A 16,790-nucleotide genomic window follows, 5' to 3' on the forward strand; every position below is an offset into this window, starting at 1 on the left:
GTAAAATCTTTGAAATTGTTGCATGTTGTGTTTATTTTTGTTCAGTTTACAAATCGGTCTAATAAGCAGGAATATCCCTACTTAGACTACAATTTCTCAAATGTTCTTTTTAAAATGTATAGTTTTGATAAAACCACTGACCAATGTGATGTGAGATGTGGACGGAGAGTGTGTGTGTTGGAGTGGAGGTTGAACTTCACTGTATATATCCTAGTTGCTAAGCAGGTTACTATGTAATAATCCAGGAGACAGAAGACAGACCTTTGGTGGAGTCTGTCTACCTCTTTATGCTCTTTGAAAAGTTGTTATTGCACAAGTGTGTGTGTGTGATGGCAGATTGGGGATGAAGTTGTTACAAATATCACAGACCAAAACTCCCAAACAGTGCATACACATCCACTTTCTTATTATTCAGTATTTGGCCATTCTAATTTAAAATCTCTGCCCACTTGTGGGCTTCAAAATAACCCGAATCCAGTGAAATCACGCTGGTTGTTTTGAAACTGAAATAGACATGAGAGGTCTAGACTACCGGAACCTTCTCTTCTCACTGTGACTTAACAGTCTGACATACTAGGGACGAGGTTCTGACCTTTAACCCCACACCTCTTGCTTCAGACTGTGCTCTATGGGGAGGGCTAGTAATCAGATGGTCACTATATGGCCACGGTAGAAAGGTCAGTGGTGATATTGTCAGAATTGATGAGCAAATAGAACATCTTTATATATATTATTTTGGGTTAAGGTTAGGACGAGGCTTACTGGTTGCAGGTGAGTTGTTAAACTCATAAGAATGGTTATTGAGGTCTGTATGTATGTCCACTCCTGCCAATCTCCCTAATAGAACACTAGGGGTCTATTTAACACAGAATTCTCTCTCTCCATCTTCAGGGCTCGGTCCGCCCCACTCCTCTCTGGCAGAGACCAGAACAGCTCACATGGCAAAACACAGAGGAATACCACACACACAAACACAACACCACCCAAACCTTTGCTGTACCGCAGGCCGCTAGTCCAGGTTCATGGGCTGGGGGGAAATAGCTGAGGGTAGAGCAGGAAAGCCACAGCTAAACACAGGTTCTCACGGTGTATTAAGCACCCCTGACAGGGAGAGGAGCTAACAGGATCACAGTTAGAGGCAGGGGTAGAGCCAGAAGCACAGGGCCAGGGCACAGGCAGCCAAGTTCAAAAGTTCATGGAGGAAGGGAAGGGGGTTTGTATTTATTATGGATCCCCATTAGCTGCTTCCAAAGCAGCATCTACTCTTCCTGGGGTCCAGCAACATTATGGCAGTTTATACCATTTTAAAAACATTACAATACATTCACAGATTTCACAACACACTGTGTTCCCTCAGGCCCATACTCCCCCCTACCACCTATCTACAGTACTAAATCCATATGTATGTATAGTGCGTATGTTATCGTGTGTGTGTGTATGCATGTGTCTGTGCCAACGTTTGTGTTGCTTCAGAGTCCCCGCTGTTGCATAAGGTGTTTTATCTGTTTTTTAAATCTGATTTTACTGATTACTTCAGTTACTTGATGTGGAACAGAGTTACATGTAGTACTGTGTGCCTCCCATAGTCTGTTCTAGACTTGGGGACTGTGAAGAGACCTCTTGTGGCATGGCTTGTGGGGTATGAATGGGTGTCTGAGCTGTGTGCCAGTAGTTTAGACAGACAGCTCGGTGTATTCAACAACCTCTCATAAATAAAAGTAGTGATGAAGTCAATATCTCCTCCACTTTCAGCCAGGAGAGATTAACATGCATATTATTAATATTAGCTCTCTGTGTACATCCAAGGGCCAGCCGTACATCCAAGGGCCAGCCGTGCTGCCCTGTTGTGAGCCAAGTCCTTTTTTGTGGCACCTGACCACACGACTGAACAGTAGTCAAGGTGTGACAAAACTAGGGCCTGTAGGACCTGCCTTGTTGATAGTGTTGTTAAGAAGGAAGAGCATCGCTTTGTTATAGACAGACTTCTCCCCATCTTTACTATTGCATCAATATGTTTTGACCATGACCGTTTACAATCTAGGGTTACTCCAAGCAGTTGTCATCTCAACTTGCTCAATTTCCACATTATTTATTACAAGATTTAGTTACATTTACATTTACATTTAAGTCATTTAGCAGACGAGGTTTAGGGTTTAGTGAGTGTTTTGTTCCAAATACAATGCTTTTAGTTTTAGAAATATTTAGGGCTACAGAAATATTTATTCCTTGCCACTCACTCAAACTAACTGCAGCTCTTTGTTGAGTGTTGCAGTCATTTCAGTCGCTGTAGGAGCTGATGTGTATACAGTAGTGTTGAGTCATCTGGATACATAGACACTCTGGCTTTACTCAGTCAGTGTTTGCCTCTCCTATCAGATGAGTGCAGATGAATGTCTACCAATGGGAGGCAGGTTTGCAAACCATGTCAGGGAGGTCAAACCTAAGGTCAGAAGGTTATTGAAGTAGGATGTATTTTGCTGACCTACAATGGTAGTGACCTTGGCATCTGACAGTAGATGGAGGTAGGTTTGTAAAACATGTAGCCTATAAAGAACAGGGAGACATCCATTGCAAACAAATTAAATATAGTTCTACTACACAACTGAAATCATGTGTGTGTGGTTTTGTGAAAATCAAAAAGCCCATAATGACGGAGTATTACTTGTTTCTAGCGCCAGGAGGTTTGCTGGTTTAGGGCTAAAGACGTAAAATAGCCACATTTCTCCCATGAACTCCACTGGCACCCAGAGATTCACTTGGATTTTGCAAATTCACCAACCTACCCCCTCCCCATCCCCCCTTTCTATTGTCACAGTGTCTGCCTAAAATAACCTGTGTTTCAAAACAGAGTTTTTCTTTCTGCTGGGTTTTCAAATACTATGTTGTTGTTTCATTTGCTGTCATCAGAAAACAGAGTAGAGCAGGTTATTCCAGTAGAGCAGGGAGGTTATTCCAGTATAATTCTAATGGCCAGAGGAGGATCACTGGGATGTTGATATTATATACAGTTTAGACCCTGTAATACTCACAGTGAAGAAGCTGAGGCAGGAACCAATTGCTGTAAGGGGACCGAACATTTTATTGAATTGTATTGGACTAGATTGTAAAGTTTTTGGGGTTTGGTACTGACTTCAATAGCCCCATAGCATGCATTCTGCTATACACATTCATACTCATTGAATTCAAATCACTAAAATTAACCCAAAGGTTGCGTGTTCGAATTAGCATTTTAGCTCATTAACAACTGCTTACTACTTTGTAGCTACTTTGCATCTACCAGCAGGTTAGCTAGCCCTAACCCTAATCCTTTAATAACCTAACTCCTAACCTTAACCTAATTGTTGTGTGTATGTACTGACATGTTGCCTATGCATAACTGATAGATACACGCACACTACATGTTGTTTTTAAATGTACTTTACCAGTCAAAAGTTGACACACCTAATCATTCCAGAGTTTCTTTATTTTTACTATTTTCAATATTGTAGAATAATAGTGGAGACATCAAAATGATGAAATAACACATGGAATCATGTTGTAACCAAAAAAGTGCTAAATCTAAATATATTTTAGATTCTTCAAAGTAGCCACCCTTTGCCTTGACAGCTTTACACATTCTTGGCATTCTCTCAACAAGCAGTCTTGAAGGAGTTCCCACATATGCTGAGCACTTGTTGGCTGCTTTTCATTCACTCTGCGGTCCAACTCATCCCAAACCATCTCAATTGGGTTGAGGTCCAGTGATTGTGGAGGCCAGGTCATCTAATGCAGCACTCTGTCACTCTCCTTCTTGGTCAAATAGTCCTTACACAGCTTGAACGTGTGTTGGGTCATTGTCCTGTTGAAAAACAAAATGACAGTCCCACTAAGCGCAAAGCAGATGGGATGGCGTATCACAGACAGTGTCACCAGCAAAGCACCCTCACACCTCTTCCTCCATGCTTCATGGTGGGAACCACACATACGGTTCACCTACTCATCTTATTGGTGTCCTTTAGTAGTGGTTTCCTTGCAGAAATTCAACCATAAAGGCCTGATTCACAGTCTCCTCTGAACAGTTGATGTTGAGACGTGTCTGTTACTTGAACTCTGTGAAGCATTTATTTGGGCTGCAATTTCAGAGGCTGGTAACTCTAATGAACTCATCCTCTTCATCAGAGGGAGGTAACTCTGGGTCTTCCTTTCCTGTGACTGTCCTCCTGAGACCCTGTTTCATCATAGCGCTTGATGTTTTTTGCGACTGCACTTGAAGAAACTTTCAAAGTTCTTGACATTTTCCGTATTGACTGACCTTCATGTGTTAAAGTAATGATGACCTGTCGTTTCTCTTTGCTTATTGGAGCTGTTCTTGCCATAATATGGACTAGGTATTTTACCAAATAGGGCTATCTTCTGTATACCACCGCTACAACTGATTGGCTCAAATGCATTAAGGAAAAAAACTCCACAAATTAACTTTTAACAAGGAGCACCTGTCAATTAAAATGCATTCCATAAAGCTGGTTGAGAGAATGCCAAGAGAGTGCAAAGCTGTCATCAAACCAAAGGGTGGCTACTTTGAAGAATCTCAAATATAAAATGTATTTGTTAAACACTTATTTGGTTACTACATGATTCAAATCAAATCAAATGTATTTATATAGCCCTTCATACATCAGCAGATACCAGCCTCTCATGATTCCATGTGTTATTTCATAGTTTTGATGTCTTCACTTTTCTACAATGTAGAAAATAGTACAAATAAAAACCATGGATAAGTAGGTGTGTCCAAACTTTTGACTGGTACTGTATGTACATTTCAAAGTCTTTGGCCGTAATGTCTTTTTCGTTATGTGTCGAACACCAGTAAGACTAGCTGTTGCCATTAACGCTAATGGGGATCCTAATAAATCAAACCCGTTAACTACTTGGCTAGCATGTTACCTAACCCCTAAACCTACCCTTAACCACTAAACTTCACCCCTAACCTAGCTGACGTTAGCCACCTAATTAGCCTAGCTAACATTAGCCACAATAAATTGGAATGTGTCATGTACAATGGGTTATGAAGAATTTTTTTGTTGTGAAAAGCAAAATGTGTTGCAATGAATATCGTGTAATGCACACAAATGTCTGTCACGAATTTCGAATCAGTAACTTGTCTATTTCAAAATAAGCTGTGATAGTTTGTTGATCTGTCTGATCAGAGTGGTAATAATGTCTATCGTTGTGTACAGGCTATGATTGGCTATGACACAGTGACAGCTCCAATTGGTGGTTATTATTGGGTAACTGTTCACATTCGATGCGTGGAAGACAGTATGTGGTTGAGGTGTTGCATGCACAGAGGTACACACACATCCGGTGTCATATCCGGTGTCAGACAGTGAATCCCTCAGGGATATTTGGGTTGGGAATGACTTCTCTAATGAGACAATTCATCAACTAGGGAACATTTACTCTGCAAAGAAAACATTTAGAGTAAAAGTAACTGCCAGACTCCTATGATCATAAATCAAATGGTATTTGTCTCATACACATGGTTAGCAGATGTTAATGTAGTGTAGCGAAATGCTTGTGCTTATAGTTCCGACACACAAAAAGCGCTTGTAACTGCCATCTCTTTTTATCCAGCAAATGTCCCCATACCAATCATTCCGTCAGCGCGGCAGGAGTGGTCTTGGGCAACAGCCACAGCCGTGTGTTATAAAGAGCCCGGTCTAGTTTAACCTGTCCTGTCCTACGGTTATGGTTATATGTGTGTGCGCGGGTCTTGACAGGCAGCACACACACACGATACTAGAGATCACTTTCGTCTGATTGGCTGTCTCTCTACAAAGGGAGCCGCTAGTCTTCTGCCCACCCACTGTTTATAGCTCTACTCGGTCAGAATTTCCTTCCTTCCACTGAAAGTAGGCTATTCATCCAGAGCACCAGGTCTCACCATGGCAGCTAATGATTACCGAGGCTACCTGAGGAACCACTCCGACACGGAGAGCGCTCAGCCCCGCTACCACTCGTCCCATGGCTCGGAACCCACCTATAGACCGCTTATATTCGGAACTCTTGCTATTATGGGATTTCTGCAGATTGCATCGAGTGTGGCGATCTTGTTACACTTGACAGGTTATCTCCAAGAGGTAAGACACTTTAAGGTGCACAACGGTTGATAATAGAACTAGGCCTATGCGACACACATGCGAGTTGCGACACTAGTGCCCGTCATTTTAACGTGGAGCTGCGGGTTGCCTGCTTGCAGTTCGATTTTAAACAAGCAACTTAACAATAGCCTAAACAATATGAATATGCAACATTGTCGTTTATTAAATAGTTCTCAGTTCCGCATTGCTTTCCTGGAATAGGCTACAAAGACATTTTGCAGTTTGAAGAGCACAGGTTTGAACCTAGCAGGTTTGCGCATACAGTTCCGGCTCGCCACTTGGTTGAGAAACTTGCGGCTGATGAGCGTGAACACTTTCTTAGAACAATCTGTGCCCTGGGCTGCAAGTGACCGTAGTTCTGTGAACTTGTCTCCAACAGTAAAACAAGCTGTCAGCGCTCTGTGTTTTACATAGCCTATCTATCATCTCTCTCTACTGATGAGATTTCCCGCCCAGATTATAGGGAGTTAAAAAGTTATTTCGGCAATACAGTATTTTCCATTTGTTATAGACCTTATCAAATCAATCTCCCGTTTTCACAACAATACATCTCAACAGCGAATGTCAGGCAGATGGGGGTAAACATACTGTAAAGCGGTCATTCAAGCAATCTTGTTTGTAAATTACAGCTGTTTTTACTTATTGCAGGCCGTTTTGGGGGTGTTTACTCTGTTATTTAGAGATTTTCAGAGGTATCCGTTGAATACTGAGAATAAACAGATGTTTCTTAAAGTTTATTATGTCGTTTGGGGAGGTGGGCTGCAACAGTTTATAGCCAGGAGGTTTCAGAAACCCACCAATCATCTCTCCTAAAGATTTTTAGCTGTTCTGAAATTCAAAACAAAATTCCAAAATGCTTTATTGGCTAAATAAAATAGTAAATTCGTATTGCCAAAGCAACAATATACAAAATAAACATGTATCAGTTCTCTTATCTCAAGGTCTTCCCCAGGCAAGCTATTAGCCCTCAGCATACAGACAGACAGACAGAATAACTCTTCAGTGATATTGAGTGCCAGTCAGGTGGCTAACCTGTCAGCTACCCCTATCACCCTGCACAATCAGCGTAGTATAAGACAGCATTAACATTCTTTCTGGGTTGTTATTATTTCTGTATGGTGGTTTGTGGAGTTGAATAGTTTCATGTTTCAACAAGCCAAACAAGGAAACATTTCAGTTCCATCACGATACTCCATCAGTCTTCACACACAGACCTAACTAAGTCCATCCAGCATCCGGTGTGTGTTTGGAGAGAGAAAGAGAGAGCGAGCGTGCTGCAGAATAATGTCAATGTTTGTTTGACCCACCTTTTGCAATAAACAAAAGTGTTGTGGTGTGTGCTGGTAGCTTGTTAACTCCTGGAGACAAGTCAGAGTAGGAAGAGAGAGAGTATCTTAGAGCTGTATTTGGCACGAGGACCAGGTTGTGTTAGGAAATGGATGCAGAGAGAATCTCTGCTGTGAGCCATCAATCTTCCTATTTAAAATCTCCCATTCAGACTGTCCTGGTCCTGCAGTTAGAAAGCGTCTGATTGGGCTGAATTAGCTTTCCACTCAGCGAAGAGAAAGAAAAAAGAGAGACACTGAGCCGTTCTCTGAATAAACGGTCCTCCTGATGACAGGGTAGCACTTTAAGGTGACTCATGACGTAGGAGAGCCGAGATATTGGTACTACACCAGTCTCCCTGTCTGAACACCTGTAGGAGTTACTGTATCTGATGAGGGAGCAGGAGGCAGCACAGCACCGTGCCCCAGGAGGAATGTGCTGCTGTAGGCTGTTTCTAAACACCCAGACTCTGAGGGTCTGAGAGACCAGGATGTACAGGACATCTGGTTCTAGATAGGGTTATAGGGATGGGAATCAGTATTGTAGGTAATGGTTGAAGAGGTCTGGTGATGACCAGTACAGAGAAATGGCACCTGGAACCCAGGGATAAAGTGCCTCACCAGACTATATGTCCATGCTAGAAAGCTCAATAAATTGCAGGGATGGAAGTTGTGGTTATAAAGTTCAGTTCTTACAATATGTCCTCTTTAACTATTTGATCAATTAATGTCATTAATGGTTGGCCAGGGAGTCAATTCACATGGTCTTCCAAGTTTCAGTCAATTAATTGTGACACCCTTGGGGCTACCTGTCAACAATGTGTGTCTGTTTTACTCTGATAGATTAGGGGGATTGTTAAGTAATATTCATCTTCTTAACGCCAGTGTTTGTTTCTGTTTCCAGGTAGACATCTCCTCTGCCCCACAGCAGCCAATAGAGGTGAGTTTACTCCTGTCTGATCATAATAACCAGCCCTCTCATTGGTCCAAAGAGGGTTTTTACTGTATGTTGTTCTGTACTTCCTGGTAAGGTAAAATTAATACGCATATGTTTGTCATTAAAGCTCAGGAGATTGTCAGATGACACTTTATATTATAATTTTATCAGATGGTATTTATCTGGTAATGTAATTAAAAAGGTAATCCCAGATAAATAGGCTAATTACTGTGAAAGAGGATATATATATATATACACACACACACAACTTTTTTTTGGGGGGGGCAAGTTATATATACACTATATATGAAAAAGTATGTGGACACCCCTTCAAATTAGTGGATTTGGCTATTTCAGCCACACCCGTTGCTGACAGGTGCACATAGAGTGCACATCCATGCAATCTCCATAGACAAACATTGGCACTAAAATGGCCTTAATGAAGAGCTAAGTGACCTTCAACGTGGCCCCGTCATAGGATGCCACCTTTCCAACAAGTCTGTTCGTCAGATTTCTGTCCCTCTTGAGCTGACCCGGTCAACTGTAAGTGCTGTTACTGTGAAGTGGAAACATCTAGGAGCCACAACGGCCACACAAGCTCACAGAACGGGACCACTGATCGTCTGTCCACGAGCCTAAAATCACCAGGCGCAAAGCCAAGCGTCTGCTGGAGTGGTGTAAAGCTCGCCGCCATTGGACTCTGGAGCAGTTCTCTGGAGTGATGAATCATGCTTCACCATCTGGCAGTCTGACGGATGAATATGGGTTTGTGGCCCCAATGCATAGTGCCAACTGTAAAGTTTGGTGGAGGAGGAATAATGGTCTGGGGCTGTTTTTCATGGTTTGTGCTAGGCCCCTTAGTTCCAGTGAAGGGAAATCTTAATGCTACAGCATAAAATGACATTCTATACGATTCTGTGCTTTCAACTTTTTGGCAACACTTTGGGGAAGGCCCTTTCCTGTTTCAGCATGACAATGCCCCCATGCACAAAGTGAGGTCCATACAGAAATGGTTTGTTGAGATCGGTGTGGAAGAACTTGACTGGCATGCATAGATCCCTGACCTCAACTCCATCGAACACCTTTGGAATTAATTGGAACGCAGACTGCGAGCCAGGCCAACATCAGTGCCTGACCTCACTAAAGCTCTTGTCCCTCAGCAATGTTCCGACATCTAGTGGAAAGGGGGGGGGGGTTCAACGAGATGTTCAACGAGATGTTCAACGAGCAGATGTCCACATACTTCTGGTCATGTAGTGTATATTCTTTTTTGGGTGGACATAAAACTGTCAAAGCACCAGCAAAATCCGCTCCAAGGGATTTTAATTTTGGAAATTTGCTACAAAGTATTCTCACGCATAATAAAATAGATATACGGTATGTGATTGTATACACATGTAAGCAAGGTTTGAAATGATTATGTTTTAATCATGAATGAAGTTTGGGGTTCTTGCGGTCAATTTGCAGTCTACAAATTATTTGTATATTATGTTCCGGGCCCCTGACCATCCACCCAAGAAAATAAAAAAATAAAAACAAATGTGTCTTGCTGTTGAATCTAGTTGATGATCCCTGATCTACAGGATATAAATTCCAAAGCTCTGTTTCCTTTTTGGCTTCATTCATTGATTCTCTGACACGAAACAGCCTGGTCCTGTGCGTGAGTTAGCCTACGGCAGTCCTGTTTGGTCAAAGCAGAATATCAGTAGAAGCGAGGGGAAGTTACTGGGTAACCACCTTGGTGTGTATGTTCAGCCATTGGATTTCACCAAGGGGGGGAAAAAGTGTTCCAACACATTACACCTTGTAGGTTGAGTAAAGGCATTCCAACAATGTTTTGATGCAAGGCATTTCTTCCTCCTATAAATTGCAACCAGGAAGTAGCAGTATTATCAGCATGGGGTGGTGTACAATTCAGTATTTCAAACTTTAAAAACAAACTTTTATATTAAAACAAAGACAAGGTAACCCATTCTCAAATTTGTGCTTAGTCGTGCTGTTCCCATGCTTTTGTTTTTAAAGTGAGGAGCAGAAAGCTTGTTGTGCATACCCAGCAGCTTTACACCCTAAGCCAAATCCAGCTTCAAACCCTAACCCCAGTGTGGTCTGGAGCCTGTAGAGAGGTCAAGCCAGTCATCACCCTAATAAGATGAGGATTGGGGGGGGGGTCTAGAGTCAGGTTGGCCTGTAATTTACTGTACTGTAGTGGGGCACCAATCAGATGATATCATGGTTTGGCAGAGGCAGTTGCCTAGTCTATTTGTCTTGAGTGAACCTTTGCTCATCAGTAACAGTGGTATATAGCGGTGGAATGCACCATTGTTGAGGTCAGACAGGAGTTTCTGTAATTCCTTCTTGGAATGTTCTGCCATCTCTGGCACAGGTTTCCACCAGGAACAGCCAAATCTTTCCAGGAAGTAAAACAAAGTTAGCAGCTCTACTATGTTTTGCTTTGCTCTTATTGCCCCAAAAGAGTGCTTAGACAAACCACCCACTCTGCTCTGTCCTGCCTTGGACTAAGGAGGCCTTTGTGTCGTCAGAGTGACATCTCGGACAGGGATGGTTCCCGTGCTGTAGTCTCAACCCTGGTCCAGCCTCCAGAGTGAACCCTGCTCTAGGCTATATGAGGTGTGAGGCTGACAGGTCCATTTGGCTCCTACTGTGTTATCATACAGTCTGTGTGTGTGTATGTGTTCCTGTGTGTGTGTGTGGTGACAGTCTTCCCTGGGACCAGTGTTAATTGGCTGATAAATTAGTGGGGGTTTTAAAGAACAGGCCTTACTAAGAGCTGTCAAGTCTCATGTTTGCTTTTGTTAAGTGCCCTTTGATTTGAGCCAGGATCGAGCCAGGCTGGGCCTACAGTGGGACCTGTGGTCAGCCTGATGGCCGGAGGGTCAGAGAGCACAGGATACTCAGAGCTCAATGGGTTGGAATGGATGACTCATGGCTGTTGTCTATTGTACAGTGTTGCACACTATTGTGCAGTGCTGGGCTGTAGTCTTCTATTGCACTGTGGACTGAACTGTGTGAAAGGTGATACAATAGAGTAAAACAGTATAGTACAACACAGGAGTGGATAACTATAGTCCTGGATGGCCACACACAGTGTACTGGTTTTGACCCGTCGCCTCTAAATCGGGGACTGATTCAGACCTGGGACACCAGGTGAAGGGACTCTTTGTTTCATTTATTGGCCAGAAACAGCTGTAGGCCTGGGTCTGAATACACTGCAGTAGTATGTTTTCTATAGTAGACCAGTAACCATCCCAGCTCTGTGTCTATCCAGCTAACGTAATCCTCTATTCCTGGGAAGGAGGTATTGTGGTTGAGTGTCTCACCACAAATCAAGGCCAAATGCCACCGTGTTGGGCCAGGGGCAGTTAGACCGTTATTTCTCCGGAGCCTTGGCCAGACTTGTTTACCCTGTCTAATTCTAAACCACCTTTCTGTAAACATGTTTAAACGCAAAATGGTTTTTTAGAAGAGCGACAGTACTAATCTTGGACTCAATGTCTACAGGTCTGTCTGCTCCTGTTGTTTTCTGAGTAAATATACAAGATTTAATATTAGTGTCATGCAGGTGCAATAATGGTGCTGCAAACCACAGTGATGATAATTTCAGGGCAAGTGTCTGTTTTATATGTAATGTTCCGTGCCATCTCTATTCAGAGGTGTTGTGTGTGGTTTTCAGGTAACTTAAGAACAATCTTCCATTTCAACATTGGCTGGGGGTGGAGGGGAGATGACATACCAGGGCTGATCAAAATGTAGGAAATGACTAAACAAGTTGAAACATCTACAGGATTGTCTCTGTTCTGGAAGTAAGTGTCTCTAGCAGACGGTAGGTCTTCACACGGAACCCAGCCTGGGGAACTGTCGGATTGTTTACCTGCATAGAGACTGTTTTGTTTGTCTATGTGCTGCGTCTTGTCTCCAGTCTGTGTACTATAGCTCAGACTGGTGATACGCATGTCATCGCACCACTCCAGGGTTGAATCTAATCAAGTTAGAAGTGGTGCCAGAACTGTGAAAGGAACAGCCATCTGAAAGGTGACATTAACCAGCTGCCCTAGGGTTACAGAACCACACCACAATTACTGGTGCTGCTCACAACTCAGCGCTCCAAGCTTAGAGGTTCACTTGGCAGAACTACTGGGAGAAGTGTGTGGGAAACACAGGCAAGCACACACAAATTAAAGTAGACAATGAAATAAGCATTGGTTGAAACATGTGGCAACTGTTTAGAAAGCATTATGATTGGGCTAAAGATAAATCACTTCTAGATAGTGAGTTGCAGCTGGACGGTCACTCACTCTGTCTGATTTGAAGGGAAGAATTTGTCAAACTACTGTACAAGCTACACTACAAAATTACCCTGTGGTATCCATCCCTCCTCTCAGTAACTACTTTTTTTAAACTGTTGATGCCGGAGTTCCCAGGCCTTTACAGTTCCACCCTGCTTGGACATGTAACGTTCCGTTGAGGACCATTTCCTTTCCATTTCCACAGGAAGTGCAGACAGAACCGATCATTGCTGATGCCCTGAGGGACCCGAGAAAAGGCAGACAACGCTGCAAAAACCAGGGGAGGGAGGGGCTTCCATCAGCTCATCTACCAATCAAAGTGACCATCGACTACGTGAAGAGTAAGCTCATAGAAGTAGCCAACAGTAAGCCACAGTTTATAGCTAGATTAGAACTAGTCTACTGCAACCAATATTCATATACAATACAATGGTAAAACTATGTGACAAATTGATTTATTTGCTGATTAGTTGATCAACTGATTGACTTGCTGATGTATTATTGTCCCAGAGGGGGAGCTGAGAGCAGCTATGATCCATTGGGACGAGGCGCAGGGCCACCTGAAGAAGATGCGTTACCATGACGGCCGTCTCCTGGTGGACGAGTCAGGCCTGTACTACGTCTACGCCAAGACCTGTTTCCGCTACTACGACCTGGAACCTGAGATGGAGCCCAGCGACGCCCCTGGACACACCCTCGCCACACCCCAGACCGTGGACGTAAACAACGCCCAGCTCATCCAGTACATCTCCCAGGAGAAACACACGTCCTCGCCCAGCAAGTCTGTGGTGCTGATGAAGACAGGCAGCACCATGCGCTGGAATAACTCTCAGTATAACATGTACTGTGCCCAGCAGGGCAGGGGGGTGATGCTACAGCAAGGGGACGGACTGTTTGTTAATGTGTCCAACGCCTGGATGCTGGACCCTGAACCGGAGGGGACGTACTTTGGGGCGATCAAGATGGGGGACTGAACCCACATACAGAGAAGGAGGATGTGCTACTGGACGTTCTGCAGGCGTAACTGCCAAACAACCACAGAGAGACAGAGCACTTACTGCATGTGAGATTACTGAATTTGTAATTGATTTGTTTTTGTATTGAAAAGGTATGGGCTATGTTGCTCTTCACCAGATAGCCTTCTTACCTGATAGAGAATGATGATAGGCAGTTATTTAGATGAGGTGTTATGGATACCTCTGGTCACTCACTAGGCCTCAACAAACCACAATACGCCGTGCCCACATACTTTAGACAAGACAACCATTTTCCTTGTGGTCCAAAACGACACTGGATGCTTTTTAGAACTGTAACATTTTATACAGCTGATAGTTATCAACCACTTAAGATTGTTGATATTTGTAATTCCAGGGAGCGCTTTTGAAAATGTTTGTACAATGTTTTTTTTTTCAAGCATAGTAGTATGAATCCTATTGAAAATGTTTGTTTATCAGCTAACGACACAGTCATTCCTCATCCCTAGCCTGGCCCCTCATAGTTTACTAAACATTGTCATCGTCTTGAACAGAAGCACAGCTGGGGTACTTTGTTTCTAACGGAGTAGAGTTTTCACCAATCATGCTCCTCTGTCTCTCTTGGGAAAGGATGAAGTAGAGGTTAGAGGGTGAATAGGATGTGATTCAGTAGTGAACACAGTACCACTGTCTGTTCAGGCAACATTTAACATTACATAATGTGCTGTGTAAGAACAGTGATATAAAACTGTTAATTTTTGTTTTCCAAGAAAATGGAGTACAGAAGTGGTAGCTAATGGCTCCATCACTACATTGACTTCGTTTATCCAGGAGAGACTTGGTGTCATCCCTCAACCCAGTAACTGAGGGGAACATAGTTGTGGTTTGGATCAAATGTTTGTTTTCTTATTTTGATTTGTTTTTCCCCAAACTATAGTATTGAACTCTCCTTGCCCTGTCTTTGGTAGTTTATACGAGTAATGATAATCACAAACAACTGATGTAATGACGCAAACTGAAGATAGCTGGCCTGTCTTACCGTAGGGGACGAGAGCAAAGATTCTTGTCTTTATGAAACTAGCGGATCCAGATTGACTTTGGTCCACCTTTAATTTATAGTTTCTTTTTTCATTTTACTCTTCGAGAAGGTAAATGGGAATATGCACTAAATGTATTTATTTGACATAAAAATGCAGATATGTACCATTGGTTAAATGATCTGTCTGCTGTAAAAGCATGTATATTTGATGTCTGTATTACAGTAGGCCGTACTTAGTTTATCAGTAGATGCGCTTTTTTTGTTCAAACACAGGGGCTCAATGTTGAAATCTGTATTTATGTCTTTTTTATTTAGACAATTCTGTGTGCACTTGCCTAGCCGAAGCAGAATATACTGTCCATCATAAGGTTGTAGCAAACTTTTAAATCTTCATCTTGTTAAAAAAAAAAAAAAAAAAAAAAAAGATGTTTATTTATGTCAGTTTAACTAATAAAATCATTACTTTTCTATATAGGTTTGATGTTTGTTCAATTATTTTATCATCAAATCCAAATCTATTTGTCACATGCGCCAAACGCAAAAGGCCCTACCGTGAAATGCTTACTTACAACAATGCAGAGTTTAAAAAAGAAAAATGTGCTAAATAAACTAAAAGGAAAAACAGTAACACAAAATGACAATTACAAGACTATATACAAGGGGCACCAGTACCGAGTCAACGTGCTGGGGCACAGGGTAGTCCAGGTAATATGTACATGTAGGTAGGGGTAAAGTGACTGCATAGATAAGAGTAGCAGCAGCGTATGGGAAGAGTGAAGGAATGTGAAAGTGTGGCATCAATATTTAACGAGGCAAGTCATTTAAGAACAAATTCTTATTTACAATGACGGCTTCCTCCGCCAAATCCGGATGACGCTGGACCAATTGTGCGCCACCCTATGGGACTCTGAATCACGGCCGGTTGTGATACAGCCTGGAATCAAACCAGGGTCTGTAGTGACACCCCTAGCACTGAGATGCAGTGCATTAGACCGCTGCGCCACTCAGGAGCCCACGTGTGCACGACCGTGTGTGTGTTTTGCAGTATCAGTGTAGTATGTGTGTGGTTAGAGTCCGGTCAGTGTACATTGAGCCTGTGCAAAAGAGTCTATGCAGAAAAATATATTAAATAAGAATAAAATAAGGGGGTCAATGTAAATAGTTTGGGTAGCCATTTGATTAACTGTTCAGCAGTCTAATGGCTTGGGGGCGTAGAAGCTGTTAAGGATCCTTTTTGTTCCGGACTTGGCGCTCAGCTCCGCTTGCTGTGCGGTAGCAGAGAAAACAATTGACCATTTTTAGGTCCTTCCTCTGACACCACCTGATAGAGGTCCTGGATGTCAGGAAGCTTGGCCCCAGTGATGTACTGGGCCGTCCACACTACCCTCTGTAGCGCCTTACGGTCAGATGCCGAGCAGTTGCCAAACCAGACAGTGATGCAGCCAGTCAAGATGCTCTCAATTGTGCAGCTGTATAACTTTGAGGATCTGAGGACCCATGCCAAATCTTTTCAGCCTCCTGAGGGGGAACAGGCATTGTCGTGCCCTCTTCACAGCTGTTTTGCTGTATTTGAACCATGATACACTAAGTCCTTAGTGATATGGACACCAAGGAACTTGAAGCTCTAGACCCACTCCACTACAGCCCTGTTGTTGTAAATTAGAGGCGTTGTCTGCCCTCCTTTTCCTGTAGTCCACGATCAGCTCCTTTGTCTTGCTCACATTGAGGAAAAGGTTGTGGTCCTTGCACTACACTTCTAGGTCTCTATCCTCCCTATAAGCTGTCTCATCATCGTCAGCGATCAGGCCTACCACCGTCGTGTTGTCGGCAAACTTCATGAGGGTGTTGGAGTCGTGCTTGGCCAGACAGTCGTGGGTGAACAGCCCCCGTGTTGCGGGTCAGTGAGGCGGATGTGTTGTTGTCTACCCTCAACACCTGGGGGCGGCCCATCAGGAAGTCCAGGATCCAGTTGCATTGGGAGGTGTTCAGTCCCATTGACCTTAGCTTAGTAATGAGCTTGGAGGGCACTAAGGTGTTGAACGTTTAGCTGTAGTTAATGAATAGTATTCTC

At 43.1% G+C, this 16,790-nt stretch overlaps 1 protein-coding gene across 2 annotated transcripts; it reads left to right on the top strand.

The window, feature by feature from the left end:
* Positions 1-5,724: 5,724 nt before the first annotated feature.
* Positions 5,725-15,193, top strand: LOC115111764 (tumor necrosis factor ligand superfamily member 11-like). 2 transcript variants are annotated; one of them, XM_029638172.2, is made up of 4 exons: positions 5,725-6,119; positions 8,370-8,405; positions 12,912-13,071; positions 13,217-15,193. In XM_029638172.2, exons 1-4 carry the CDS (start codon positions 5,925-5,927, stop codon positions 13,678-13,680), a joined length of 855 nt encoding a protein of 284 aa, XP_029494032.1. In that variant the 5' UTR covers positions 5,725-5,924; the 3' UTR covers positions 13,681-15,193. The 2 variants fall into 2 exon arrangements, with proteins under 2 accessions (XP_029494032.1, XP_029494040.1); XM_029638180.2 differs by having other exon boundaries at positions 5,726-6,119; positions 12,912-13,047.
* Positions 15,194-16,790: the final 1,597 nt, after the last annotated feature.

Source organism: Oncorhynchus nerka, linkage group LG3 (genome assembly GCF_034236695.1).
Source record: "Oncorhynchus nerka isolate Pitt River linkage group LG3, Oner_Uvic_2.0, whole genome shotgun sequence".
Taxonomy (NCBI): domain Eukaryota; kingdom Metazoa; phylum Chordata; class Actinopteri; order Salmoniformes; family Salmonidae; genus Oncorhynchus; species Oncorhynchus nerka.